The sequence below is a fragment of the Babylonia areolata genome, chromosome 12 (assembly GCF_041734735.1).
Source record: "Babylonia areolata isolate BAREFJ2019XMU chromosome 12, ASM4173473v1, whole genome shotgun sequence".
Lineage (NCBI taxonomy): Eukaryota > Metazoa > Mollusca > Gastropoda > Neogastropoda > Buccinidae > Babylonia > Babylonia areolata.
The window spans coordinates 32,565,538-32,593,059 of record NC_134887.1 but is presented as its reverse complement, the minus strand read 5'-3'; the positions used below and the strand labels follow the sequence as shown (position 1 = coordinate 32,593,059).

General features: G+C 39.8%; 1 protein-coding gene across 2 annotated transcripts in view; it reads left to right on the top strand.

Annotated features, from left to right (window-relative positions):
• The first annotated feature begins 1,587 nt into the window (after positions 1 to 1,587).
• Positions 1,588 to 27,522, top strand: part of LOC143288538 (protein strawberry notch homolog 1-like) — a 42,610-nt gene continuing 16,675 nt past the window's right edge. Inside the window, exons 1-15 of one of the 2 annotated variants that reach the window (XM_076597130.1) lie at positions 1,588 to 1,663; positions 8,438 to 8,545; positions 9,187 to 10,365; positions 12,720 to 12,813; positions 14,727 to 14,936; positions 16,199 to 16,283; positions 17,403 to 17,493; positions 17,791 to 17,955; positions 18,566 to 18,807; positions 19,581 to 19,734; positions 21,222 to 21,404; positions 22,260 to 22,357; positions 23,921 to 24,042; positions 25,161 to 25,346; positions 26,089 to 26,307. In XM_076597130.1, the coding sequence (XP_076453245.1) occupies positions 1,646 to 1,663; positions 8,438 to 8,545; positions 9,187 to 10,365; positions 12,720 to 12,813; positions 14,727 to 14,936; positions 16,199 to 16,283; positions 17,403 to 17,493; positions 17,791 to 17,955; positions 18,566 to 18,807; positions 19,581 to 19,734; positions 21,222 to 21,404; positions 22,260 to 22,357; positions 23,921 to 24,042; positions 25,161 to 25,346; positions 26,089 to 26,307 (3,154 nt within the window). In that variant the 5' untranslated portion in view covers positions 1,588 to 1,645. Of the gene's footprint in view, positions 1,664 to 8,437; positions 8,546 to 9,183; positions 10,366 to 12,719; positions 12,814 to 14,726; positions 14,937 to 16,198; positions 16,284 to 17,402; positions 17,494 to 17,790; positions 17,956 to 18,565; positions 18,808 to 19,580; positions 19,735 to 21,221; positions 21,405 to 22,259; positions 22,358 to 23,920; positions 24,043 to 25,160; positions 25,347 to 26,088; positions 26,308 to 27,522 lie in introns of both variants that reach the window. The other variant, XM_076597128.1, reaches the window with a different exon arrangement.

Sequence of the window (27,522 nt, the reverse complement as noted above, 5' to 3'; positions counted from 1 at the left end):
CTTTAACCATCTTCACCTGTGTGTATACACATGCAGAATATGAAAGATTCAATCACATACAAGTTTTTTTGCTTGATTGATATGGATACTTATATAGCGCCTGTCCTTGGTCAGAAACCAAGCTCTAAGTGCTTTACAAACACGGGGTCATTTTCACAACAGGCTGCCTACCTGGGTAGAGCCGACTGATGGTTGCCACTGGGTGCTTATCATTTGTTTCCTGTGTCATTCAATCAGATTTCAGGCACGCACACATACACAATCATGCAGGCATGTAACATTTTATGTGTATGACTGTTTTGTTTATTTCCCCTGCCATGTTGGCAGCCATACTCCATTTTCGGGGGTGCGGGGGGGTGCATGCTGTGTATGTTCTTGTTTCCATAACCCACCAAACGCTGACATGGATTACAGGATCTTTAACATGCATATTTGATCTCCTGCGTGTGTATACACACGAAGGGGGTTCAGGCACTAGCAAGTCTGCACATGTTGACCTGAGAGATGGGAAAAATCTCCACCCTTTACCCACCAGGTGCCGTCACCGTGATTCGAACCCGGGACCCTTAGACTGAAAGTTCAATGCTTTAACCATTCGGCTATTGCACCTGCAAATTCCTATAATCTGTCAGTTTTCATTTGATTTTGGAAATATAAAACAATCTAACAATCACATCCTTCAAAATGGAGAATGGTTGCCTGAATGGTGGTGGTAAAATTGATAAAGATGGTGACACACTTAAAAGCCCACTTGTTTCTTTTACTGGTGAAGACAACTGCTCGACAAATCTTCTGATTTTTTCTTGCTTAAAGTGAATAATTATGTATTTATGTGCCGTCTCAGTCTGTCCTGATTATGTATGATGTACATGGTGGAGGGGAAAGTGAAGATAGAGTCCTACCGGATGACGTGGTGGTGCCTTCCGATTTTTCCACATTTTGAATAATGCCATTTGAAAAATAATGACAATTCAAAACCAATGAAAAGCGTGCTTGACTCCCGCGTGAGCTGTAACAAAACGGGAGCCTCAACAAGACTGGGTAGTAGAAATTAGAGTAAGTTGGAGAAGAATCTCTGTCTGAAACTAATGAAAGCATCTTTGTTCTTGATGATCGCATTTCGTGTAAATGCAGAGAGATAAGCCTAATGCTTCATTGCTAGTTGTTTTTTTTGTGGCCAGAATAAAAGAATCAAACAAACCATCGGGATGTCTAAACAGTTATTCATACTAATACAAACAAGGACGAGGCGGTTTCCCTTCCATCTTTTCAATCGATGTCATGTCCATCTGATGTCAGCTATCGAAACAAAGGAAAAGGAGAACATGCCTGAAAACCGGAAAATATAACCGGAAGTCTGACCAAAACAAAAATGCAGATTCTGATTGGACAATTGAAGTGACACTAGAAATCTCTACGTAACGGTATTTCGGTTATTTTTTAAAATAAGATTTTTAACAATTATTATTACTTCCTTTCGTCTCATTTATGTCCGCAAATAGACCATAATATTTGTAAACAATTTTTCTTCAAATGAATGTGTGAACGAAGAACACGAGTCCATGGTCCCATTGACTCATGGGTAATTATAGTAATGGCTGATGCCACCGTTCGAAGGAAAGACGTGTTGGAGCTCTGAGGAAAAATGGACAGTGCAGCGACTGTAAGTCTTTACTTGCCTTGAGTTGACTATAAATTTTTATTTAAGAAGTTAATGGACGACAGAACAGATTTCATTAGCTTATTTTTCCCTTATATTCCATTTCCAAATGGATTGGAATTACATTGGATGTCAGCCTTTTGAGTCGATCACTCGATCCCGTCGTACCATTGGACACTTTCTGACTTTGCTGCACGAACAGTTCATTTCGGGTTTCATTTTGTGATGCTCTTTTCAAAGGTTAGGGAAAATTGGATATGTTTTTCTCTTTCTTCTTTTCTTGAATAGGTGGAGTATGAATGCAATTTAATTGACGAATTATAATTTAATTTCTATCACAAAGAATGATTAATCTGCTCACAGTGTTTACATCGCCACGTGTTTTTAAATCACAATGTCATTATTGCGTTCTCCATCATCATCATCCTGATGGTGGATTCCATCAACCAGAAGTTTATGTCAGCCGCAAGAGTGTTACATGATGCTTTCAAAAGATAAAAGAGGAAAAAAAAACCCTCAAAATTTAGACAGATTCTACCTATTTGAAGAATTCAGGAAATGCCACTGCATTAGTACATGTGTACCTTGGCTTACAAAACGTGTGTTTGGACTGGATACCACATTTCTTGTGAGATGACCTTATACTAACAAGCTTATATCATGCCAAGTATATGAAAAATACATACTCTATGAGCCTTAACGAAAAGTTTGCACAAGGTCAAATGTTTTTCAAGTTTTCTTTTTGTCTCTTGGTTGTCTTACAGTTTCAGTCTTTCTCTCTGACTTTCTCTCTGTCCCTCGCTTCCTCTCTGCCTCTGACTTTGTGTCTCTGTTTCTCAGCACATTCAGAAATACTAGTGATTAAATTTCTGTCATTTCTTTTATGATTATCTCATACAAACATATTAACTCACTGGGGACGACAAGTTTTCTTCCTTGCTTTTCCCCAGAGATGGCGCATTTGTAAGGGTTTGGAAAAAAATTACAAAAAATACAAAATACAGAGTAAGAAAAGGAAACTTTCAGAACTGGTTTATTACGTGTTGAGCTATTACATTAAAAAAAAAAATCAAAATTTTCATGTTATTTTTACAGTTTTGCCATATGTAGAAAATATTGCCAATTTTTCACCCTGAATCACCATACCCATGCTCGCTTTCTGCATTAAATTCACTCTCTTCGTCATCATCATCCACCTCTTCAGTGTCTGACCCTTCAGTTTGTAGCATTTCAAGTACTTCGGCAACACTGAAATGTTGCCTTTGCTGCCTTGTTCACTCCAAAACATTTTGAGAAGAGCCCGCTTTGCTAACAGGCTGGCACACGAGCAGTGTGTGTGCGATACAGGCCACACATGGCAGGCTGGCCAATCGTACCATTCAGTTGTGGAGTGACCCAGAATAGCGCACTCGGCTTGGCTTATCACAAAATCATGTATACAGAGTGTGATGGATTTTTATTTTTTGAAAATGCTATTCCATTCCGTTGCCTGACACAGAATACATTTTATGTAGGAATGCTCACGCATTTCTTGTCCTGTGTAGTTTACATCTGAGAAGTCACTTGTCCTTTCTACACCAGAAAAAAAAGGGAAATTTTATAGTGAAATTCAGAATTATTCTAATGCTCTTCTGTAGTGCTGTTCCCTCACAGAGAGGTTCATGGCACTTCACAAATTGAATATAGCAAGCAAGAAACAACAATTCTCAAGAAAATTCAAATAACTATCAATTATGGTGCTTCACAAATTACATGTTACAAAAGAGAAATAACAATCAAGAAAAAGAATCAACCACGAAGAAACAGTCAGAATCCACGCAACATTAACGTCACACACTCATGCATGCGCGCGCGCGCACACACACACACACACATACATATTACAAAAGAGAAGCATCAATCAAGAAAAAGAATCATTCATGAAGAAACAGGCACCATCCTGGCAACAGAACAACACACACACAGTAACACACACACAGTGACACACACACACACTACACACACACACACACACACACACACACACACATACACACTCACTAGACATACACACACATATACACACAGACACACTCACTAGACATACACACACATATACACACAGACACAGTAATACACACTTACACAACACACATCACAATCACACACACACACACATACACACACACACACAGAGTACTTCCACTCACACATAAAGACACAACACTGGAAAATGTACATCCCTCATATAACGGCAGTTATTCTATAGTGACATGGTTTTTCTTTTCAACTTCTGTCAGATGTCAGTAAATTAGTAATGGATCAATAATACTGCATGTTGAATATTGTTGAAAAGGGAATCTGTCTACTTATATTATGAAACCATACAACCCTTCAGTACAAAGAAATACTGTCAGTAATAAGTCTGGAAAAAAAAAAAGAGATCACAACAGAATCTGTTGAACTAGCAGAGCTACACGGATACACATAAATGTACTTTTCCACTGAAAAAAAAACAAAACAAAACCCAGTTGGGCATGACTGTGACAGAAAAGCCCCAGAGGCCATACCTAAAATCTTTGCATAGCCAGAGATAAAATGGGGGAGGGGGAAAAAAAACAAACTCTTTGTTCTGTGTGGATGGAACGAACTCTTGTGTGTAACGTAATGTATTACTTAGATCTGGCTGAGGGTCAGTGGACCGCTGGAGAGTTACGTGCTTACATGACTTATAAAGGCATGTCACATGATCTGTGCTGTAAAAGTTGATTTGCTTTCTAAAACTGCAAGTAACAAAGGCAATTGAGAGGCAGAACATGTGAAACAGCAGGCTTCTTTTCTGGACTTTTTGCTTGATATTTGGGTTTTCTTAATTTGCATACAGTGAAACATCATTAAACATCATTATACAGTGTTGGGTTATAACGATGGTCATGGTATCTATCAATTGAAGAAATAGAGGACAGTACATGTGTTGTGTTTATCTGTGTCACTTGCTTTTGGCATTCTTGGAAATTTTGATGAAAGTTAGAATTACATGCTTTGCTTATGCTTATTCCTCTTGATTCCGTGGGGAACATAGGGCCGCAACAACACTCCTCCAACGCACCCGGCTCTGGCTGGTCTTCTTCAGTTCGGCCCACGTCATTCCGGCCGCCCTTGTCTCTGCCTCAATGCTTCTCCGCCAGGTCTGCTTCGGACGGCCAACTTTCCTTTTCCCCTGTGGGTTCCAATCAAGAGCCTGTCTTGTGATGTTTGTTGCAGGCTTGCGTAGTGTATGGCCTATCCATCCCCATTTCCGTTTCTTGATTTCCGTCTCCAGTGGGGCCTGTTTTGTCATGTTCCAAAGTTCTTCATTGGAGACAACCTCTGGCCATCTGATGTTCAGGATGTTTCTTAGACATCTGTTGGTGAATGTCTGAAGCTTGTGGGTGCTGGTCTTTGTCACTCTCCACGTCTCTGAGCCATAGAGTAGAACCGACTTCACGTTGGTGTTAAAAATCCGTATCTTGTTGCGGATTGAGAGGGCTGTCGATCTCCAGATTGGTCGAAGGGTGTTGAAGGCGTGTCTTGCTTTGTTGATACGGCTCTTGATGTCTTCGTCCGTCCCCCCGTCTTTGCTGACAACACTGCCTAAGTAGACAAACTTGTCAACCTCCTTGATGTTCTCTTGGTGTAGTTGCACTGGATCTTGCTTCTTGTTGTTGACCCTCATGACCTCTGTTTTCCCAATGTTGATTTGGAGTCCAGTCTTCTCAGCTTCTTCTGCCACACGACATAGTTTCTCCTGCGCATCTTGCTGCCTGTGGGAGAGAAGACTTATGTCATCTGCGAAGTCTAGGTCCTCCAGCTGTTTAGTGAAAGTCCACTGGATGCCTGTCCTCCGATCTGCTGTAGACTGCCTCATGACCCAGTCGACCACCATCAGGAAAATGGTCGGTGAGAGCAAACAACCCTGACGGACGCCGGTTTTAGAATTACATGCATATGCGCAAAATCCATGATTAGTCATTTTGATGAAATCTAGCATGCTTTGATTCAAAATCAACAAACAGATGAATTCGCTTTGGATTGAAAACAACAAACAAGTAAACAAAAAATGATTCTCTCGTGTCCTTGGGAGTGTACTGTGGCCCAATGTGCTGCTTTCCCGCTAACCCTAATTTTTTAACAGGGAAGAACACACACACACACACAATATCTGTCCCTGTCTAGTCACTTGGGCAGTTCTTCACTCGAAGCAACAAAAACCACAACATTTGACAACACTTTATAAAAAAGAAGAAGGTTGGTATACAAATTATTAGCCAATGATGTAGTGATACACTTGATGTGTGCAGTCAGTATGCTGTTTTGATATGGGCACTATTGCTGAAGTACCAAAGATTCATCTTCACTACGTCCAGAAAATAAACGTTTTATAACATAAGTTAGTTTTTGGAAAGACTATTTCTTTTGTGTACTCATGTGTCATTTAAGAAAAAAGTTCATTTTGAAGCCAGCAGAACAATGAAACATTTGTGATTCCTGCACTGTTATTGGGGTTTGTGAACATTTTTCCACCAGCTTCTGGGGTGCTTCACTTCTCAGACCCCCCCCCCCCCCTCCCCCAGTGAGATGTCACTTTTCCATTACACCAGGGGCTTTTGCAGCCCCCACAACTTACTCCCCAACCCCTGGCCCCCTCCTTCTCTCCCAGCTAAAGTATGCTTTTTTTAAAATTCAGTCTCTCTTACATCCTTGAACTGAAGGAATTTGGAAACTCGAGTATCTTGAAGATATTTATTGTATTCCTGTGTATTTGTATTATGTAAGTTTGTGTTGATGCATCATGTTGGGCATTTTTGTGTGGACGAGTTTTAACTGGGGGAAAAGTTAGGATTTCTGGTATGATCACTTTTTCTAGAATGTTATCAGTTTCTTATCTTTTTCTTTTTGATGTCCTGATAATGATTGATGTGGATATATAGAGATCAAGGAAGGGTGTGTAGATTATTAATTTATTTTTTATTTGTTATTTCACTGTCTTATAATGCTGATGAGCACTTGAATGAGCCTGAAGAAAAAATTATGTTTTAATTTTTTGAAGCAAAGTCTTATGAATTGCATTGAATTGAATCATTGCCTCTGTTATTTAGTTGATTTTGAAGGTGAATTTTGGAGTAAGGTTTATAAACATTAATGTTAACGGTTTAGTTTTATGTCCTGTTATTTTAGTTGAAACAAATGTTAAATGTTGTTTCAGATAAATAGTACTGATCTTTTCTTGTGTTTGGCAAAGGCATTCTCTTGTGGACTTACCATTCATGGTCCATATGGATATGATTCTAATTTTTCTGCCTTCTTTGAAAACATTTATTACAGATTGCTTACTTTGAAAATCAAGGTATCAGCTTTGAAGATGACGAGGAAGAAGAAACCAGCATACAATTGCACAATGTACCAGCTGGAGTAAGTAAAGATACTCTTAGATATTGAGGTATGAATCCTCCAGGAGCTGGAACAATGCTCTGTGAGAACATGGAAAGGTATCTTTTTATTTTATTTTTAGTTATAGAAGAGGCTTTGAGAGTCTTTAATCCTTAAAAGAGACAATACATATGGTGTTGGGCAATTTATTATACACAACAAAGTTGTTTAGAGAACTCTTTAATTTCAGAACACTTGATGTTCAGAATGAAAAATACATTCTGGAAATTTAACTGTGCTCAACTGAAAGATATGAATTATGCTGAGAATTAAAAAATCATGAGAGAAGAATGGACTTGTATTATTTATATAGTATTAAAAAAATTCAAACAATCAAGATCAGTGTGTGAAAATGTGAATGTACCACATGAAGGTTTACTGTTGGGATGAACTTATAAGAAAAAAAAAAGCTACGTATGGATGTAAGTGGTAAAGAGAAGAAGAAAAGAAGAAAATCAAAAGTGAAATATCTTCACTTAAAATAGTTTTGATGAAAACAGTATCGTGTTTAAAAATGAAAAGGGGATAACTACTGACCTAAAAAAATCTGAATACAGGGTTTGATTAATTGTCCGGTCAAGGGCAAAGTGAAATCAAGAAGGTGAAAATAGTGCCAAATATTTCTGCAGTCTTGAAAAAATAATTATGTGAAGATTTTTTTTTTTCCCCCAGTATTCATCAACAGTAATCAGTGTATGGAAAACATATCAGAAGACATTGAAATCACCATTATTGATTTTTTCTTCAGTAAGATAAATATGTGTTTTCATTTTGGTGTATGTGTGTGTGTGTGTGTATCAAAGAAATGACCTTAAATGCAAGGGGAAGAGGAAAACAATAGATTTGTGATTAATGATAATATGGGGAGAAGTGACATGACTGACAACCTCTGACCATTTTTTTATTTATTTATTTATTTTTTTAAATCCTGTCATGATGTTAAAGTTTGTTTGTTTCCCGCCCCCTTCTTTTTTCTAAAAAAAAATGTGCGAAAACAGCAACAATAAAACAAATAAAATAATAATATATTAAGTATTACACATGTGTTTGGAACTCCCTTTTTTTTTTTTTTTTTTTTGTATCTGTTCTTATTTGGTTTTTAGTAATATTAGTTTTGGCTGCTTCATTTTCACTCCTTGGGCTTGCTGAAGGACTCTACCTACATTCCAGAGGGTGAGAATTTGGTAGACTAATTCTGCCAAAATGAAAATTTTTTTTCCCGGTGTTTTGAAATATTGAATTTTCTTTAACATTTTCTGTCTTTTAAAACAAACTTTTAATGTTGTATTGAACTGAAGATGTTTATTTTTTTGTGTGTGTGTGCTTCAGGGTGGAGGTCATTTTGACCTCTTAGAATCAGCTTTAACATCTTGTGGACTAGATGACTTGATGCAACATGGCGATTCTGAGCAACCACAGGAGCAGCAACCTTCAGAGGTATTGACTGAGTGACTGTTGTTTTAATCAGCATGTCTCATATGTTTCATTCATGAAGATACTCTTCCTGTCTCTCTCATCATCCCATTCCTTGCACACAAATTCCTTTAAAAAAGTGTAATTGCCATTCTATATGTAAAGTTAAAAAAAAAATTCATCAGGTTCTTTTCTGAGATAACAGTTGTTTTCATAGTAGTATCTTTCTTTTGATTACTGAATGATTATTCATGAAAAGCAACATCATAACAAAAATGACGCACAGAGCACTGCGTGTAAAGTGGCATATCATTTGGAGTTTTTCAGGAAAGTAAGATTACAGAACTATTATCAATGCTATGTGATTATATGGACATGAGGCACATTCCACCATACCAAAAATGGTCATACACACATGCATATCTTCTTTTTTCTCCCCAGTTCCGCTCTTGGAAAGATAAAAAGTTACCAGTCAGAATGATATGTGCCACATTTGTAGTCTTGTAAGTTGTATGTTATGTAACAGTAATGACAGAGAAAAATGAGATTTTATATACATGTATATATTTTGTGGTGTAATAGATTGACACAGCTAGAGAGGAAAACAAGGTGCTGAATTGATTTTCACTGTATTTATATACATGTTATATATTATGGTGTAGCAGGTTGACACCGAAGCAGTGGTACCCCAGCCCACACCAGTGATACCAAGACCCTCTGTGCAGACACAGCCACTGGCACAGCGCACTACAGTTCAGCCTGGCCCCTCTCAGTTCTTCAGAGTTGAAACAGCAGGGTCTGGTGATGGCCCAACTCGGGTCATCAGCGCCTTGTCCAAACCAACCAACACACCTGTCAAGGTGATCCCAAGCAGCCACACACCTGCCAAGATTATCAGATTGACGTCCGGGAATGTGCCCACATCAGGGCAGCTGACAAATGGAGAGCAACGCATTTTGCAGCAGCTGGTTCCAGGGCTTCCTGGAAACAGCCGTGTCATCATTACTGGGGTGCGTAGCGGCAGCAACACCCCAGGAACACAGGGTATCCTGGTGAACACCCCGTCCAGGACAGGGACCCCACAGAGTTCCCAGGGCATCATTGTGACTCCTCAGGGCCCCAAAACGGGCGCATCACGACGGATTTTGATGGCTCAGAATGGGCAGCCCACCACCTCCGCCATCACCACAGTGGGTGGTCAGGTGGTGTTGGCCAACATTCAGTCCCCGCAACAGGTGCGAGCAAGTTCACCCCAGATACTGCAGGCAACAGGTGTGGAGACCAAAACGGTAATTACTCGAGGCAATGGACGAGTTGTGCATGTGAGGTCTCAAACTCCTCTGTCCACTGGCACTCTGTCTCAAACATCCCGGACCATTCGAGTGGCTAGTCCTACAGTTCAGCCTCAGGCTATTCGCTCCGTTCCCAACGGTCAGTCTCACACAGTGGTCCAAGCAGCTGGTGCATCCTCTTCTCTCCCCGAGTCCTGCATTATACAGCCGTCCCCTGGACAGTTCAGAACCATCGGTCAGTCAAAGACCGGATCACAGGTGATAATCAGTCAGTCAGGTCTGGCAGGAGCCAAGGTGATTTCTGCTTCCCCTGCCCCCTCCCCCGGTCCTTCCCTCGGTACCCTCCATCATTCATTCAGTCGGCCCGCATTGAGCAAGGAGGGATCTCGATCACGCAGCAACTCGCCCGTGATGAACTTGGGCAACATTCCCAACATCGTGACCCAGAAGGTCAGCGTGAAGAACCTAGCTGGTGGCAGCGGCAGCAGCAAGGACATCTGGTCCAAAGAGGAAATGACTCAAAGAGCCTTCTTCAGTGCCTCGATGACAAGGGTAATTATTGCTGTCCTCTCTGCTGTGGTTCAAAGCACATTACAATGAGACATATTCAAACAAGCAAAACAAAATGCAACAAAATTACTTGAACATTCAGAACACTCCTATTGCAATATAGCAAAAATTCACACATCAAGATCAAGGTCATTATTTGGAAAAATAAAAAAAAACCCTCATGTCTTGTGTACAATTTTCATCAAACTTGATACAGGAAGTGGCCATGGTGAGACCCTTATTGAAATCATAATGAAAATCTTGTGTCACTCACATGGTATTTAAATGATAATTGGACAAGTGATTGCTTTTGACAATATGAGAACAAATAATTTATGGCCAAGTGATTACATATATGCCTATTTTAGCTTTAAACCTTCATTTTGGGGTTTTCATCTTCTATGAAACCCTCCAGACTGAAAGCTTCAAGTCAAAATATTGTTTACAATTACAGTCAGTTTTTGTGTTGGAATATTTTGTGATAGTGTTTGTGGATGGGAGAGTGTATGTGGGGGTGTATGTGAGTGGTTATGTTTATGTTTAAAACAGTATGATTGTTGTGTCTTATACATTTGCTAATATTTTAGCGCTATTTTCACCCGTGAAAAAACTTGAATTAGCTTTTTTTTTCTTTTTTTTTTTTTTTTTTTTTTCAAAATAGTCTGTGTGTTTTCTTTCTGAAAATCCGAGTTATCTTCATCTGATTGAGAGTTATCTCATCCTGTCAATATTGAAGTTTTGATAATTCTCCATTCATTTTCATTCTTTGAGCTTTTTTTATTTTTTGAATTTTTTATTAATTTTTTTTAGAGGTTGGTGATCATTTTGCAAAAATCACAAATAGTTCTGGAAGTGAAAGGTTAAACAGCCAGTAGAAATAAAAGGTAATTTGTGTGTATCTGTATGATACAGTTCAAATTTCAATGAGGGATAACTTTTCATGGAAGTATTGATTTTGCTTGGAGTGTGTTGTACATGATTTGATTTTGATTAAGAAAATCAGAGGTGCTAGATTTCATTTCTACTAGTAAATGGTGTGTGAGGGTGTGGGGAAAGGCCTGGAGCTTAAGATAGTCATGCCAGTGCTGAAGGGTTGATTTCCTATAATGCATGTTGAGTCTTCACTCTTTTTGATTTCTTGCTTTGCAGTAAGTTTTCACTTCATTCTGTCAATATGATATACTCTAGGCGCATTTTTAGTGTTGTTGCTTTTGTGCAAATCGACCCTTAATCTTTTCTTCTCTGCTTGGAGTGCCTTGCTTGTGGTCTAAAAAAGAAATTGTGTGTTTGCTGTAGAAGTACAATTCCACTATTTTTCCCTGAACCAACCAAGGAAAGAAAAAAAAAAAAAGGGGGAATTTCTGCTCAGTCGAAATTATTCTGTCAAGTAAATCTGTCTATACTTGCGGAGCCACAGGTGACTTCTCCTTGTGGCACAACAATGATGTCTGAGTCTGTTCGCAGACTTTGTCAGGCTTTGTAGTAAATCAGCAAATGACAAAAAGTGCCAGCGTAAGGAAAATAGAAAGATGAGGGCTCATTGGACCTCTTTAAGATGTTATAAGTCTGTGCTGATGCTGGTATGGACAATCCGTTTTCATGAATATCTCAAACTTTGTTAGAAGTTGTTATGTTTCAACTGCATGGTGGACAGTTCAGGCCCGATAAAACAAGCAGTGTAAGTTGAACATCAAATTGAAGCAAATGCATACAAATGGGGGTGACAAGATGCCTTCACCCGTATCTCCTCACCCCTCCACCCCTCTCAAAATGCAAAGTAGTGCCGGTCCTGTTTTTTCAGCAAACACACAAGTTCTTAGTATTTTGTTTTCATTTTTATAATTAAAAAAAAAAAAAGAAAAAAAAAAACCCAAACAGGCTTGCTTTGAAATTTCTAATAACATTACTCTTTTTTATTCAAAGAAAATTGTTTGCTACTCTTGTAGTCAGTGAAAGAAAAAGCATGTCAACTTTAATTTTGTTATTAAAATGGTTTAAGTCAATAGTATAGATGCCCTTGTTGTTCTGTTTAACATTTTTTCTACTTGTTCTTCACGTAACATGTAACATGAAACGGTCACCTGTGCATGGCTGCATCATTTTGATTGGCTAGACATAATATATTTTAATGTTGGCATGTTTCTTGCTTGTTTGCCATTACTAACTCATTTTTGTGTGTGTGGTCTTTTTCTTTTTCTTCCCGTCTTGACTTGATCATGGTGTGGTAGAAGAGGCAAATTTACAGGGATCTTCCTGCAGATCAACAGGAAATTATCTGGAGTAAGCTCCAGGAGTCAGAGAAAGAATTGTTTTTAAAGGCTACTAGAGGAGTAAGGGGTACAAACAAATTGCTGCAGCGAAAGAAGGTGGAGGATGTGGCTGACGAAGCTGAGGAGGAATCGGAGGAGCTGGGACATGCTGAGACCTACGCAGAATACAAGCCAAGGAAGGGTGGGTTTTCATGATAATACTTATCTGTGTTTTAGTTCCTTATTTTTGCTTGTTATCCAGCTTATTTATTGCCAGCACTTGAGCTGAACAATGCATATTCAAGAGGATCTGGGTTTTAATGATGATTCTCGATAATTTTTTAGTTCCTTATTTTCACTTAATGCACTGGTTATTTATTGCCAGCACTTTGGCTGAACCGTACTTATTCAAGAGGATCTGAGTTATAATTGTGATGATTGATTATTTTGAGTTCCATATTTTACTTATTGTGATTGATTATTTTGAGTTCCATATATTACTTATTGCACAGATGATATATTGCCAGCTCTGTGGCTCAACCATACATACACAAGAGGATCTGTGTATAGATACACTTACATCGTTACATGTGTCATTGTGTGAATTTAGTATGAACACTGCTTTCAGTTAGCTGAGATAAAATTTCCGCCAAAGACTATCTGTGACTGAATGATGGGCTGATATGGCCTTCAGTAGTATTGCACTAAGAGCAGTGATTGTCTGTGGACCATGTCGATAAAGAAGTTTCAATAGATGTTAGATGTCATAAAATCAGTGATAGTGACTGTGTTCTGAAGATATTATAGTGAGGTTTTGGCTTTTTGTTGGTCTGTTCAGATGTATAAAATGAAATTCAGTGTTTTAAATGAGGCACAACAGCAGCAGGGTTCAATTTCCTGTTTTTGGTTGCCATTTTTGCATGACACTTTGCATTTTAGTTTGCAACATCATACTTTTTTGACTCACTTGTGTAAGCAAAGTGAGTCTATGTTATAATGTGGTGTTCAGTTGTGTGTGTGTGTGTGTGTGTGTGTGTGCCTGTCTGTCTGTATGTATGTATGTATGTCTGTGTGACGTGGTAAACTTTAACTTTGCCATTTTCTCTGGAAATACTTTGTCAATACCAAATTTGGCTTAAAAATCGTAGGAAAAAATCTTCACAGTCATACCAATAAGAGTTTGAGCTGTGTTTCTAATATCAATTATCATAAACAGTTTATTTTGTTGAGGCCATTTCTGGGATTCCGAAAACATCCTTTTAATTACACATACTTAACCGTAAACCCACTATTACAGAATCCCAGTTGCAGTGGCATTGGCAATGTTTCATGAGTGGATGGCGTGACCTCGGATTTTCTTCTTCGCAATTAAATGGAAAGAAATACAAATTCTGGACAGAACACATACAGTGACACAGACAACATCATCGACATGTTTACTGCATATGAATCTTTTAAAGTGGATACTCAATTAACTAGAATGAACATAAAAGAGAAATTGAATCGACCGTGTCGTACTTTACTGGTGGGTGTAACTGAATTTGTACATCTATCTAGATCCAGACAAAAACGGCTGAATGTTGCAGTGTGATTGCAGTGATAGCCACGTCTCCTTTACCACGGACTTTAAAGAATTCTTAATTGGCTTTAAACAAAGATGTTTTAAATGCCCGAAATACACCAAAATGATATGATTTAAACAGCGTTATCACCGCAATTGATTTATCACCCTTAAAAAAAGAATGCTTAAATGTTAATTTTTGAATGTCATTCATGGATCCGCAGTTGTGCAGTTAGACAATTTCTTCCTTCCTGAACATGCTGGGTTCAAATCTGCGCTTGGGCCTTTTTTTTTTTCTTCTTTTTTTTTAACCCGAAGTTTTATGATAACAAATATATATATATTTGTGTGTGTGTGTGTGTGTGTGTATTTTATTATTATTATTTTTTTAACTGTATCACAAGTGAGTCTTGAACAGTTTGCTTGGGGTTGAAAGTCTTTGTCAGAGCAATAAAAAGCTCTTGACAAATAAGGACTCAAATTCATTTAATCCCAGAAGAACTGGTGATACAAACATTATGTTTAAAGCATGTCCAATGACTGCGTGTTGCCAGTTGACCTAGGCCAGAAACACCCGGACCAGGTGGTGGAGTCCAGCTCCCTGTCTAGCGTGGAGCCGCCCAATGTGTGCTATACGCTGAGCATCCCTGAGGAAGTGATGGACCAGGGGTTGCTGTCGGCCCTGCAGCTTGAGGCCATCACTTACGCCTGCCAGCGCCACGAGGTCATCTTGCTCAGTGGGGATCGTGCTGGCTACCTCATTGGTGAGAGGGAGACAGGGAGAGTGTGTGTGTGTGTGGAAAGTGTAAGGCAAAGGCATTGGTGGATAGGTGAAGGCTGCTGAGCATGGTAATGCCAAATGGTGCCTTTAAAAAAATCAAAAAAATCTTAATGATAACATAAACTGTCAACAGTATTGCATTCAATAACCTTCACTTCTTAAAAAGTAGGGCAAGGAAGGTACAAAGGCACTTTACTTTCAAATTAATGATGCAGAGTGTCCTCATGTGTAGGCAGTGGTGAAAAACACGACAAAAGTACAGGTGAACAGTTTATTTCGTAGATCTATAAAGATTCAGTTGTACAACTAGACAAGGGTATATGCTATTCACCAATTCAGTATTTGAGAGAGAAGAAAAAACCCAATAGACTTTAAGATTGATCAATCTTCAGTCATTAAGTGATTAATCAAATGTCGTTGTGTTAATAATTGTGATTATAAAATGTGATCAGTACGCAATGTTTACTGCTGCTTTTTTTTATCTTTTTATTTTTTATACTCCCACTTGAAGTTATAATCTGGAGCATCTCTGTCACTGTATAAACTGTTCAAATTTGTTATACATAGCTTAAACAGGTGTATATTACTTCCTTGTTGAATGAGAAGATTGTGTGGCTGATTTGTGCTTTGCATTCTGTTTAGCATTTAGCATTTAAATATTACTATCTTGCAAATCCTTGTTATTATTGGGTCAGTGCTGTTGTTACAGCTGGGTTTAGACTTTTCATGCTTAGTATGAAACCCAATATTGTTTTGTGTTGAACACATTTTTGAGACAGTTTGTTACTGGTTTTAGTTTCCGAGAGTTATATGATTAAAGAAACAGGGTGTGGAGCAGAAAGAAACGTTACTGCTTTTTGATCCCATGCCAAGTGGTTCCTGATTGATATGACACATTTGCCCGAGTTCTGGGTGGGATGTGGACTTTAAAGGTTGGCTACAGGTGAAATAGTTTTATTTTACATTGACTACATAAGAGTACTTTGGTTGCAAGAATGTGTAAAGCCATCCTATTGATGTATCACTTGATTTCACACCAGTGCCTTTTGCACCATCTGGGACAAGCGGTTTGTGATATGTATGCATTCAGGGATCTATTTCTTGTCATATATATATAATATATGATATGAGTGTGTGTTATATGTGTATGTAATATCATCTTATTAATTTTTTTTTTTAATCAATTATGTGTATATTTGTTCTTCTGAAGAAGGAGGTTATAAGTTAGTCATTGCCTTGGTTCAGGTGATGGCGCTGGTGTGGGCAAAGGCAGGACTGTGGCAGGCATCATATATGAGAATTACCTACAGGGACGCAAGAGGGCACTTTGGTGAGTGACAGAAGGAAGTGGAGGGAGGGGGTGGAGAGGAAGATGGTGATGTCAGGGAACATGTCGGAGAGGGAAGGGGTTTTTGTTTGTGTGTTGTCGCTTCCAGTACTATTGTTGTTACTATGTTATTATGTTGTTTGTATTATAGAATGGCTTTCATTTCACAGAAACATTGTCTTGATGCCTGCCATGTTCAGTTATGACCATCAGCACAGCTGAGGAGGTATTTGCTGTCTTGGCCATTTGGGGTAGAATTTGATTATAGTTGAGAGTGTTTTGCCCAAGTTACTGTCAAGTTGTCAGCCAAGCTACAGAATACAAGTAACAAAATAACTTTGTGATCAGTTGTACTTAGTGTATTGTATACCTACATGTACTTAAATTATCGATTTTGGTAAATGTGTTTCTGTATAATGATCCTGTTTGTATTGCCCATTAATTCTCTAAAGGTATTCATGATAAGAGAAATGAAAAAAAGTTTCATTTTAATAGGGTGATGAATCATGAGATAAATGCTTTTTCCTTCCCTGCCCTGAGTGGTGACAAAACAAAAAGAGTGAGCATGCTTGTTAGTGTGTGGGTGTGTGAATGTTTTTGAATTTGGACTTAGTACTTATGTAGACTTCATACTTACATATGTGTGGTTTGTGTGTGTCCAGATGTGATCTTGTGTGCATGCACACCATAGTTTTGAGTGTAGGTGGGAATGCATAAGAGGAAAATTGATGTTAGTTTGTGGAAACGAAAACTGGCACTGTTTGGGTTTATTAAGCAGCCTACAGAAATCTTGGCAGGTGTGGTGAAAAGAAAATAGCCTAACTTTATATACGAAACATAATGCCTTATGAGTTCCATCAGTACTGACTTCTCATATTTGGTTACAGACACCACTGTTATCCACTTTTCCCTCCCTGAAAATTGGGTGTAGCTGCCTACATGTTGGAGTAAAAATGGTCATAGTACTCATACACATAAAAGCCCACTAGTGCATGCAGGTTATTGTGAGTTGTAGCCCATGATTGAAGAAGAAATCCCTTTTCCTCCTTAGTTTATGGTTCTCTGCTCTTGGCCGTTTTCGTTTGTTCATTGATTTAATAAACATTTGCAATGTGTTGACAGGTTGAGTGTGTCAAACGATCTGAAAGTGGATGCAGAAAGAGACTTGGAAGACATTGGAGCAAAGAATATCAAAGTGTACGCTCTGAACAAGGTAAAAACCATTGGAGACTGGACATGTGCTTGACTATGGCTTTTGAGGGGTTGATGATATTCAGTATGTTTTGTGTATATGTGTGCATGACTATGCCTTGGACAGTTTGAGTGATTGACAGTATTTGATATCTGTTTTGTGTATAATATGTGTGTCAGTGTATATGTGTGCTTGACTGCGCCTTGAGTGGTTAATTATAATCAGTATCTGTTCTGTGTATATATGTCACTATGCATGACTATGCCTTTGAGAGGTTGATGATATTCAACATATGTTTCCCCCACTTTTTTTTTTCAGTTTCGTTACGCGAAGCTTTCCTCCAAAGAAAATGGCAGTGTGAAGAAGGGAGTGATCTTTGTGACGTACTCTTCTCTCATCGGAGAGAGCAGTCAGTCGCAGAACAAGTACCGCACCCGCATCAAACAGCTGATCAAGTGGTGTGGAAAAGACTTTGATGGCCCAGTATCCTTTCTTTCTTCTGTGTTCATTTTTTAAATTTTATTTTTCATTTTTTATTATTTATTTTTTAAGGGGTGGGGGTGTTGTTTGTGGCGTTGATGTACAAGGGATTAGTGAGATGTGTGGAGAGAAAGGTTTGAAATCTCTTAAGGAGTCGTGTTATCCATTTCATGGCTCTCTGAATGATTGTTATTGACTTCAGTATTCTTTGAAATTAGAAATTGATCTTTAGATTCAAAATGATTTGGGTTTGTTTTGGGGTTTTATAGATAGTACATTCATGAAATGAAAGATATTTTATTCCGTGGAGGATTGTAGGTGGTTTGATATATGGGTGTAAATAAGTCTTTGCAGTGCTGTTCACTTTGTTCCTGGTATCATCGACATGGGTCTGGGTCTAAAGTGGGATATTTTTCTCAAGAAAAGGTCTCTCTTGATGTTTCCACAAGTGTCCGAGTAGGTTGGTTTGTCTTTGTTATGCTGTTTGTTGTTGTGTTCCTACCACTAGTTGGGACAGCTCTGGTACTAAAGATGGTTATCTTTTTCAAGAAAAAGATCTCTTGACATTTCCACAAATGTCCGAGGAGGAGGTTGGCTCCTTAACATGGCTCAGATAATTTTTGATGAGTGCCACAAGGCGAAGAACCTGTGTCCCACCGGCTCCAGCAAGCCCACCAAGACGGGCATGGCAGTCCTGGACCTGCAGAAGTATCTGCCCATGGCGCGCATCGTCTATGCCAGTGCCACCGGCGCCACAGAGCCAAAGAACATGGCGTACATGACGCGTCTGGGACTATGGGGCAAGGGCACCACATTCCCCGAATTCAATGATTTTATCACCAGCGTCGAGAAGAGGTGAGAGAGAGAGGGGAAAGAGGAAAGGGGTGTGGTAAGGTTGACATTGACTGTCAATTAAAAAAAATAATTCTGTTTTTTGAACTGTGTTTGATTGCCCTCAAGACAAGGGACCAGTAGATCAAATTATGAGAACTTGTCCAGAAAATTTAACATTAAATCCATTCCACCTAAAGAGACAGGAAAAGTTTGAGTGTGAGTTTGCTGAACTCAGAAAGTGACTGCGGCATTTATGAAAATACCACTCTGAGCAATGAAAAAAAATAAGGAATGCACAGTACTTTTAACCTGAAAAGATCCTAACTGGTTTTACATTCTAGCAAGGCAGTTAAACCCTTGCTAGTTGTTGGATGTATTATGTACGCCCATTTTGTTCAGCTGTCATTCACCTGTTGGGTAGTTATCGTGCATCTGACTTTTGAACATTGATTGACGATCGATAGTGAAAGGGAAAATACCTTCTCTGTTTCTCCTTGCCTTTTGGACAGTATGAGGATTGTTTACATCATTCACAACTATCTCTTGCATGCCATTTTGTGTGTGGTGTGCTTGACAAGAAAGGCGTTGAAGTCACTCACTCACACCCAGGCCATCATGCCCTCTGGGCAGCAATGAAGTCAGGAAAAGATGAAAACATTGACAGACAGACAGTTTTCAGTGAGTGGCCCCTCAGAGTGATGGGTAGTTTTCAGTGAGTGTGATAGATAGTTTTCAGTGAGTGTGTCAGACAGTTTTCAGTGAGTGGCCCCTCACGGTGATGTTTCACGTTGCAGGGGTGTGGGAGCCATGGAGCTGGTGGCCATGGACATGAAGCTGCGTGGGATGTACATTGCCCGCCAGCTCAGCTTCAAGGGTGTGTCCTTCCACATTGAGGAGGTGCCCTTGGAGGACAGCTTTAAGAGGATGTACAATCGCTCTGTGGAAGTGGTGAGTTGTTCGGGGCTTTTTCTCCATCCCCCACCTCTCCACACACACACACACACACCTTCCCCCTCCCTTATACTTTCTTTCTTTCTTTGAGCCTGTTTGAATCTGATGGTGAGGTGGTTGACTTTGAACGAACAGAAATTTTGTTTTGCAGGAGGGAAATTTGTCTCATTACGATTACGAATACGCTTCAGATGGGCGCAATAGCCGAGTGGTTGAAACATTGGGACTTTCAGTCTGAGGGTCCTGGGTTTGAATTTTGGTAACGGTGCCTGCTGGGGAAAGGGTGGAGATTTTTCGGATCTCCCAGGTCAAATTTGTGCAGACCCGCTTGTGCCTGAACCCTGTTTGTGTGTATACGCAAGCAGAAGATCAAATCCGCACGTTAAAGGTCCTGTAATCCATGTCAGCGTTTGGTGGGTTATGGAAACGAGAACATACCCAGCATGCACACCCCCAAAAACGGAGTATGGCTGCCGACATCGTGGGGTAAATAACCAAAACGATCGTACATGTAAAATGTTACATGTCTGTCAGAGTGTGTGTGTGTGTGTGCCTGAAATCTGATTGAATAACACAGCAAAGGAATGATGAGCGCCCAGCGGCAGCTGTCAGTTGGCTTTACCCAGATAGACGACCTCTTGTGCAAATGACCCCGTGACGAGTGAATGTGGGGGTTGCAGCCCATGAATGAAGAAGAAGAAGAATACACTTCAGGGTAGTTGAGGGACAGAGCAGTAAAATGAATTACAACTAGAAAGAGTACCTCTTATTTAGACAAGAAAATGAACAACACTAACAAATGCATATATGCACACACACACACACACACACACACACCTGTTGTTTGGTGTAAAGTGTGTTTTAATCACACATACTTGCAGAGACTTATCAAAGTGCTTTCGCACAGTCATTCAAACGCATGCATAATTCTAAAACTGGAAAAAAATGAAGACAAGGAAGAGGCAGGGAAGTGAGGTTATTTTGGGAAGAGGTGGGTTTTAAGGCCAGACTTGAAAGAGCTGAGTGGAGACCTGACGAAGCGAAAGAGGAAGTTCATTCCAATTACAAGGTTCAGAGTCAGAAAGAATGGTGGCCAACAGTCGAGTTTTTGAATCTGGGTATGCGTAAACAGAGTGGATCCGAAGCCGATCGTAGAGAGGGAGATGGAGTGTAGAGGTGATAAATGATAAACACAGACTGCACTTGGCAATCAGTTGATATACATTGCAGATGATAAACATGAACGGCGCTTGAAGACATTTGATGATGTGTACACTGCATTTTGAGACAGATGATAAATGGAACACTGCGCTTGGAGTCATTTGATAATGTGTACACTGCATTCAGACACACTTGATAGACATACACTGCATTTAGAGTGGTTTGTCTACACTTGGAGAGACAGATAACTGATTGATCCAACAACTTGTGCAGAATGGTGTTAAGAAAATTGTCACTATTTCTTTCCCCCTTGTGATTTTCAGTGGATGGAGGCGAGAGCAATGTTCCAGAAAGCAGCTGACCTGATCAAGGCGGATCACCGCATGCGCAAGAGCATGTGGGGTCAGTTCTGGTCAGCACACCAACGGTTCTTCAAGTATTTGTGCATCTCGGCCAAGGTGCCTCACTGTGTAAATCTGGCGCGTGAGGCCTTCAAAGTTGGAAAGGTGAGGAGAAGTGGTTGTGTGCCTTCACCCTTTAGACTTTGGTTTTGGATGTTGTCATTTTCCCTGTGTCGCTCTGTTTTTGTTGTTGTTGTTTGTTTTTTGCTGTTTTTTTATAATATTTTAAACAGCTTAGATTATATCATGCGATTTTTGAATAGTGTGAAAACTGAACTAATGGCAAGCGAAAAACCCTTGATCTGAGTGGTTGGGCTTTGTAAAGACAGACAAAGAATGAGGTAGTGTATTATGATTTTTGTTTTGTTTTTTGTAAAGATCAGTTAGGCTTGTACTTCCCTTGGTTTGTTAAAAAACAAGAACAAAAAAAGCCTCAAAAAGCTGTCCCTGCCCCACCCATCTGAGGAGAAAGGTATGATGGCCTGGAGAGGATAAGGGGAGTGGTGGTGGTGGTGGTGGTGGAGGAAAGCTCAACATCCTGAATTACAGCCTGGCTGAAAGATTGTAGAACTCAAATCTCCAACTTTATTCCCAGTTTTCATGTGTGTGTGTGCACCTATGCATATGTGTGAAAGAATAATATTGATATTATTGTCATCAGTAGGGGGTGGGGGTTAGATGGTGTAATTACGTTGAATCAGAACAGGCACTATTCAACACCACCACAGTGACTCAGCAGTAGTATAGGGTCTCCTCCGGTGTGTGGCCTTCCTGGTGACCTGATGCCAATGGTTCCCAGTGAAATGCTGATGCTGAGACTTTGTCAGATGAACCCAGATGTGGCTGTGTACGGACTTGGAATGAACAGTGTGGGAGGGGAATACCGTTGAAATGGTGCAGATGGTTGGGCAGAGGAAAAAAGAAAGAATTTTGTGTTGATGAGATTGTGTTTTGTTTCAGTGTGTGGTGATCGGCCTGCAGTCGACAGGGGAGGCCAGAACGCAGGAGCTGGTGGAGCAGGAAGGGGGGGATCTCAATGACTTTGTCTCCACCGCCAAGTGAGTGCTTATGCTACAGTCACGGTTCACCTGTCTGTCAACAGCAAGTGTAGATGTTCCTCCTGTACATAATTCTCCTTGTCCCGCGTTGCTATTCACACACAAGAAATGCTTTGTTGTTTTTTTTAAGTTTCTAAACCATTCCCACTCATAAGACTGCTGCATTTTGGCCTTGAGAATCGCGGAAAACCTGCTAGAACCAGCTGAAACTGGATTCGGTTCACCATTTTTTTTTTAGTTCAGTAACCTATTAACCTTTACTTAACGCAGATGAGCGATATTCTATGCAAGCCTTCCGTTCTCAAGCTGCCATTTGCAATTTACAGTGTGTTGATAGGTGCAGCAGTTTTTGAGAGAGGATTTTTTGAAAATCGTGAAAATTTTGGTCAGTCGACCACAGAAAATGGAAGGTGAGATAGTTTTAACAGTTGCGAGATACACAGATGAGGAATAAAGAAATTTTGAACAGTTTGAACTGAATGAGGTGATGAAATAAACTGTCATCTTGACCTCATGGTCAACAACGAAGAACTTTCAGTTTCAATCAGGCTCATCATTGAAAGATTTGGAATTTATCACTGTGCAGGGATGGAGCTTTGTACACTTTTATCAGGAAGTCAGTCAAAAAGTGCAGACAGACACAAAGTAACATGCTCACACAACAGATAACACTGATTAAAGTTGAAATATATTCATATTTTATCATCTTTGGATGAAAAGAAAACCATGGTCCACACACATCCACAAAAAAAGGTAATCTTACCTTTTTTCCCCCCCCAGTTTTTAATTATGCATGAAATATCGCTCTGGACTTGTATTATTCTTACAAAGTAATGGATGTGTTAAATTCTGTGTATGTAATGATGAGTGAAAACTTATTTTTCTTTCTTTTCTTTTCTTATAAAGTGAGTGTAAATCTTGAGTGGAGTTCCCTTACAGTGGGATTTTAGTGGGCAGTGGCCGGCTGCAAGACAGTCTGAGTGGGAATGGGATAGTCTTAAGGCCATCAGGGCAGTGAATTCATGTCCACTGTATCAAGGGCTCGGCATAGAAGGGCAGGGGATTGATGCTCTCCTCTCACCGTTTCAACTTTCCTTAGCCCAAGTTGGGAACCAATTCACGCCTGGGTAGAGTGAGGAAAATGCGTTGTCTTTCTCAAGGACCTAATGCCATCCAAAATGGGGCTTTGAAGTCTTGAATTGGTGAACACTGGATCAGAAGTCCCAACACCTAACCAGTTCTGCCACGGCACCTCTTATAAAAAAAAGAAAAAGAAAAAGATTTAATGAAAATAATAAATTAAGAAAAATAAGAAAAAAATTCCTTTTGTTTGGAAGGACTGCTTCATGCCATTGGAACAAAAATCACATATCTGCTTAACATTTGAACCAGACTGAAACAATAAGCAACCAGTTTTTGAATATTTTTGTTCGAAATACGTTTTTAACAAGATGTGCTCACAAAGTGTCTGTGTGAGTGGAGGGAAGCATATAATGATTTGAATGTTTTTGTTTGCCTTTCTATTTCTGGAAACCTCAGTGGGTTTTGTGTGTGTGTTTTCAGGGGAGTGTTGCAGACTTTGGTGGAGAAACACTTCCCTGCAGCCGACAGAAACAAGACATTGGACCTTCTGGGCCTGGGAGGTTTGTTCCAGAAGTCTGACCTGGGCATGAAGAGGAAACGAGGTGAGTTGGCTGTGATGGGGTGCAGGAGGATGAAGACACTTGTGATGCTGCTGCTGAGGGTGGTGTGGTGACCTAGTGGTAGCGAGAGAATTTGGGCGCACGGGATCATATCCCACACTTGCCTGTGTTTTCTTCCCCTCCACTAGACCTTGAGTGGCTGGTCTGGACACTAGTCATTTGGATGAGATGAGAAATCAAGGTCCTGCGGGCAGCCTGCGCTTAGCATACAGAAATGATTCCATGGCAACAAAAGGGTTGTCCCTAGCAAAATTTCTGTAGAAATAGCCATTGTTTAGAAAACAAATACACTCATAGTCAAGAAAGACAAAAAAAGGGTGGCGCTGCACTGTAGCAACTGCTCTGCCAGGGGAAAGCAGCCTGAACTTGACACAGAGAAAATTGTTGTCAAAAAGAGCAGCACTGTACAATATAGTACAATACAGTACGGTACAATTCAGGACACCACAATACGATACTCAATTCAAGCAGGGTTTGACTGTCTAAACAGTTTTCTCCTGCTTTCTCAAGACTTCATTTTGATTTCTTTCGAGCATTTGTAATTTGGATGTAAAATAGAACTGTAAATGTCTTCTTTTTGTGTTGTTTTTTTAAAATTTTTTGTTGCAGACTTGCTGAAGGAGAGAAAAATAGGAAAAAATATAAGCAGTTTAGTTTTTGTGAAGCTGAAGTTTCTGTTTCAGAGTTTGAATGGGAAAAAGAAATGGTCAGAGAAAGAATGCTTCATAGCATGAGAGAAAAGTGTCCTGAATGTAGACGTGAAGTTTTGCCTCTCGTTACTATTATCTTGAATAATTATTCCTTTTCCCTGTTTTTGTGTGTGATTTTTTTCCACTGTCATGTTGTGTTTAGTTAGTTTGAAAAAACACTGTTGTTGTTGATGTTGATATTCTTTCTTCTGTGATTATTTTTGTCGTTTTTCATCATTTCCTTCTTTTCTTCAAGCATTTTCCTCTTTCATCTTTATTCTTTCAAGATGAAGGACTTGAGCAATCAAGCTGACAGCCTTCCATCAATGAAAAGCAAACTTCTTTGTACCTTTATGAATGTCTTTTAAAGAAACGTCTGAATGAGTTGGATATAATTTGTTTGTTTCCTAGATGAACCATCAGGTTCAGGAGTGAACAAACGTGCAAGGATGGAGGACAGCAGTGATGACGACGATGATGACGACAGCGACATTGACTCCATTTCCTCTCCGGACTTCGATGACAGTAGTGATGACGACAGTGATGCGGACAGTGACCGCAATCCTTTTCAAAATTTCAGTGATGACGGGGATTCCGGTACGTATTGTGGGGTGATAGTGTGTGTGCCAAGTGCTTTGATTTGATGTAGCATGGCTGTGTGCTGTTTTTGCCAGTGTGTACTGTCGTGTGTGTGTGTGTGCGTGTGTGTGTGTGTGAGGAGGGGGGTGTAATTGGGTATGCATGTGAGTGGATGAGTTTCTGTGATGACGGAAATTGATGTTTGTAGTCAATGACATGTTGTTTTTTCTTCCCTAGTCAACATTAATTCAGTTACTGAAGTTACTGTGTTAAAAATACCTATTTTATCGAATGTTCATGTTTTAAAAATTACTGTGCCTTATTTCTTTAATGTTACATGTACTTGAGCCAGCGAACAAATTTAAAGACAATAAAGTAGTGTGTTAGAAAGCGTTGTTAAACCATTCTGTATTCACATATTATATGTGAGAGGGTGGTGAAGGGACAGACAGATTGAGAGAGTAATGAAAATGGTGGCTGCCATTATTGAGGGAGAAAATGGCTGTCATGGAACTTCAGTTTTAGACAGATTTCTGCCACTTATATGTTAATTAGCTGTTGGAACAAGAAAATAACTCGTTTATATCATGCACAGGAGTGCAAGTACATCCTGATGTTCTGGAAATCCAGTTTAATTACACATACTTAACCGTGACCCAACTAGTGCAGACTCCGGCAGACAAATGGAGGGGTAAAGGTCATCGTAAGAAACAACCTGAATAACTGTTCTTATTCATGTGTATATTTTGAATTCCCACAGACCCCTGGGTGAAGAAACCCAAGAAGAAGACTGACAAAGGGAAGAAGAAGAAGGAGGAGAAGAAGAAGAAAAAGAAGAAGAAGAAGGTGGATTCAGACGAAGAACAGGACATGCTTCTTGATCGTACCATGAACAACATTGAAATGATGAAAAGGAGCACCTCCCTGGCTGCGCTGAGAGGCAGCAGTAAGGATGACGACGACCCCGACAACCAGAACGGTGAGAGAGACAGTGGTGCGGTGGCCAAGTGATAGTGCCGCCCAGGTGGAAAGCGAGCGTCCTTGGGTTTGAGTCCTGTGTATGGACTGGGATTTTTACCCCACCTGCCTCGCCTCCTCATCCCCCAACTCCCTCCTTCATTAGTCCGTGAGTGGTGGCCTAGGTTCTAGTCCGTCGCAGAGGTCCTGTATGCAGCATGCGCTTTGAGCATGTAGAACTCATGGCAGCAAAAGGGCTTTTCTTGGCAAAAATCTGTGGAAAAATCCACTTTGTAAGAAAAAAAAATTTACTTGCAGACAGAGAGAGAGAGAGAAATGTCTGTGTTGCACTGGGAACACACATATTCTAACAAATGACAATGCTCTTCTGGGAAGAGAACCAAAAAACCCCCCAAAAGTGCAATAAATGTTTCTGCTGTTGGTTTGTTGTTTTGTTTTAATGTCTTTTTTTTGTACAGAAGTATAGATTTTTCATGTCATATATTGACATATTGACTTATTGCAGTTGTTATATCATTCCCAGTTAAAACGGCAATTTCTTCTGCAGAGCATAAAAGTTACAATAATGCCTACATCTGCAAGAAGCATCATTATTCTGCCATGAAATGGGACATGAGTGTGAAAATACTGGATAGGAAAAATAGCACTTGATTTTCCTCTGGAGCCTAGACCCACAACCTCCCAGTCTGTGAAGTCTTGGACCCCTTCGACAGATTAGCCGGTTGCAGATAAAAACTGAGTTGCACTGCTTAATCTATGTGTGTGTGTGGTTGGATGAGTGAGTGGATATGTATGTGTGTGTGTGGGAAAGGTTGCAGAATAGTTAAGACACTTACCTGCCATTACAGTGTCTGTGAGGGTCAGGGTTTGAATCCTGGTCTTGCCCTTTCTCCCAAGTTTGACAGGAAAATAAAATGAAGCGTATAGTCATTTGGATGAGGCAATAAACCGAGGTCCTGTGTACAGCATGTATTTTTGCGCATTCAAAAAGAACTCAAGGCAACATAAATGTTTCCTCTGGCAAAATTCAGAAAGAAACCCACTCTGATAAGTACACAAATATATATGATACACACATGGCCCGACTAAGCGCGCTGTGTTATTCTGCTGGTTAGCCATGTACCTTGCAGATGTGGTGTAGAATATATTAATTTGTCTGAACACAGTGATGCCTCCTTGAGAAAGTAAAACTCTGTGTGTGTGTGTGTGTGTTGCA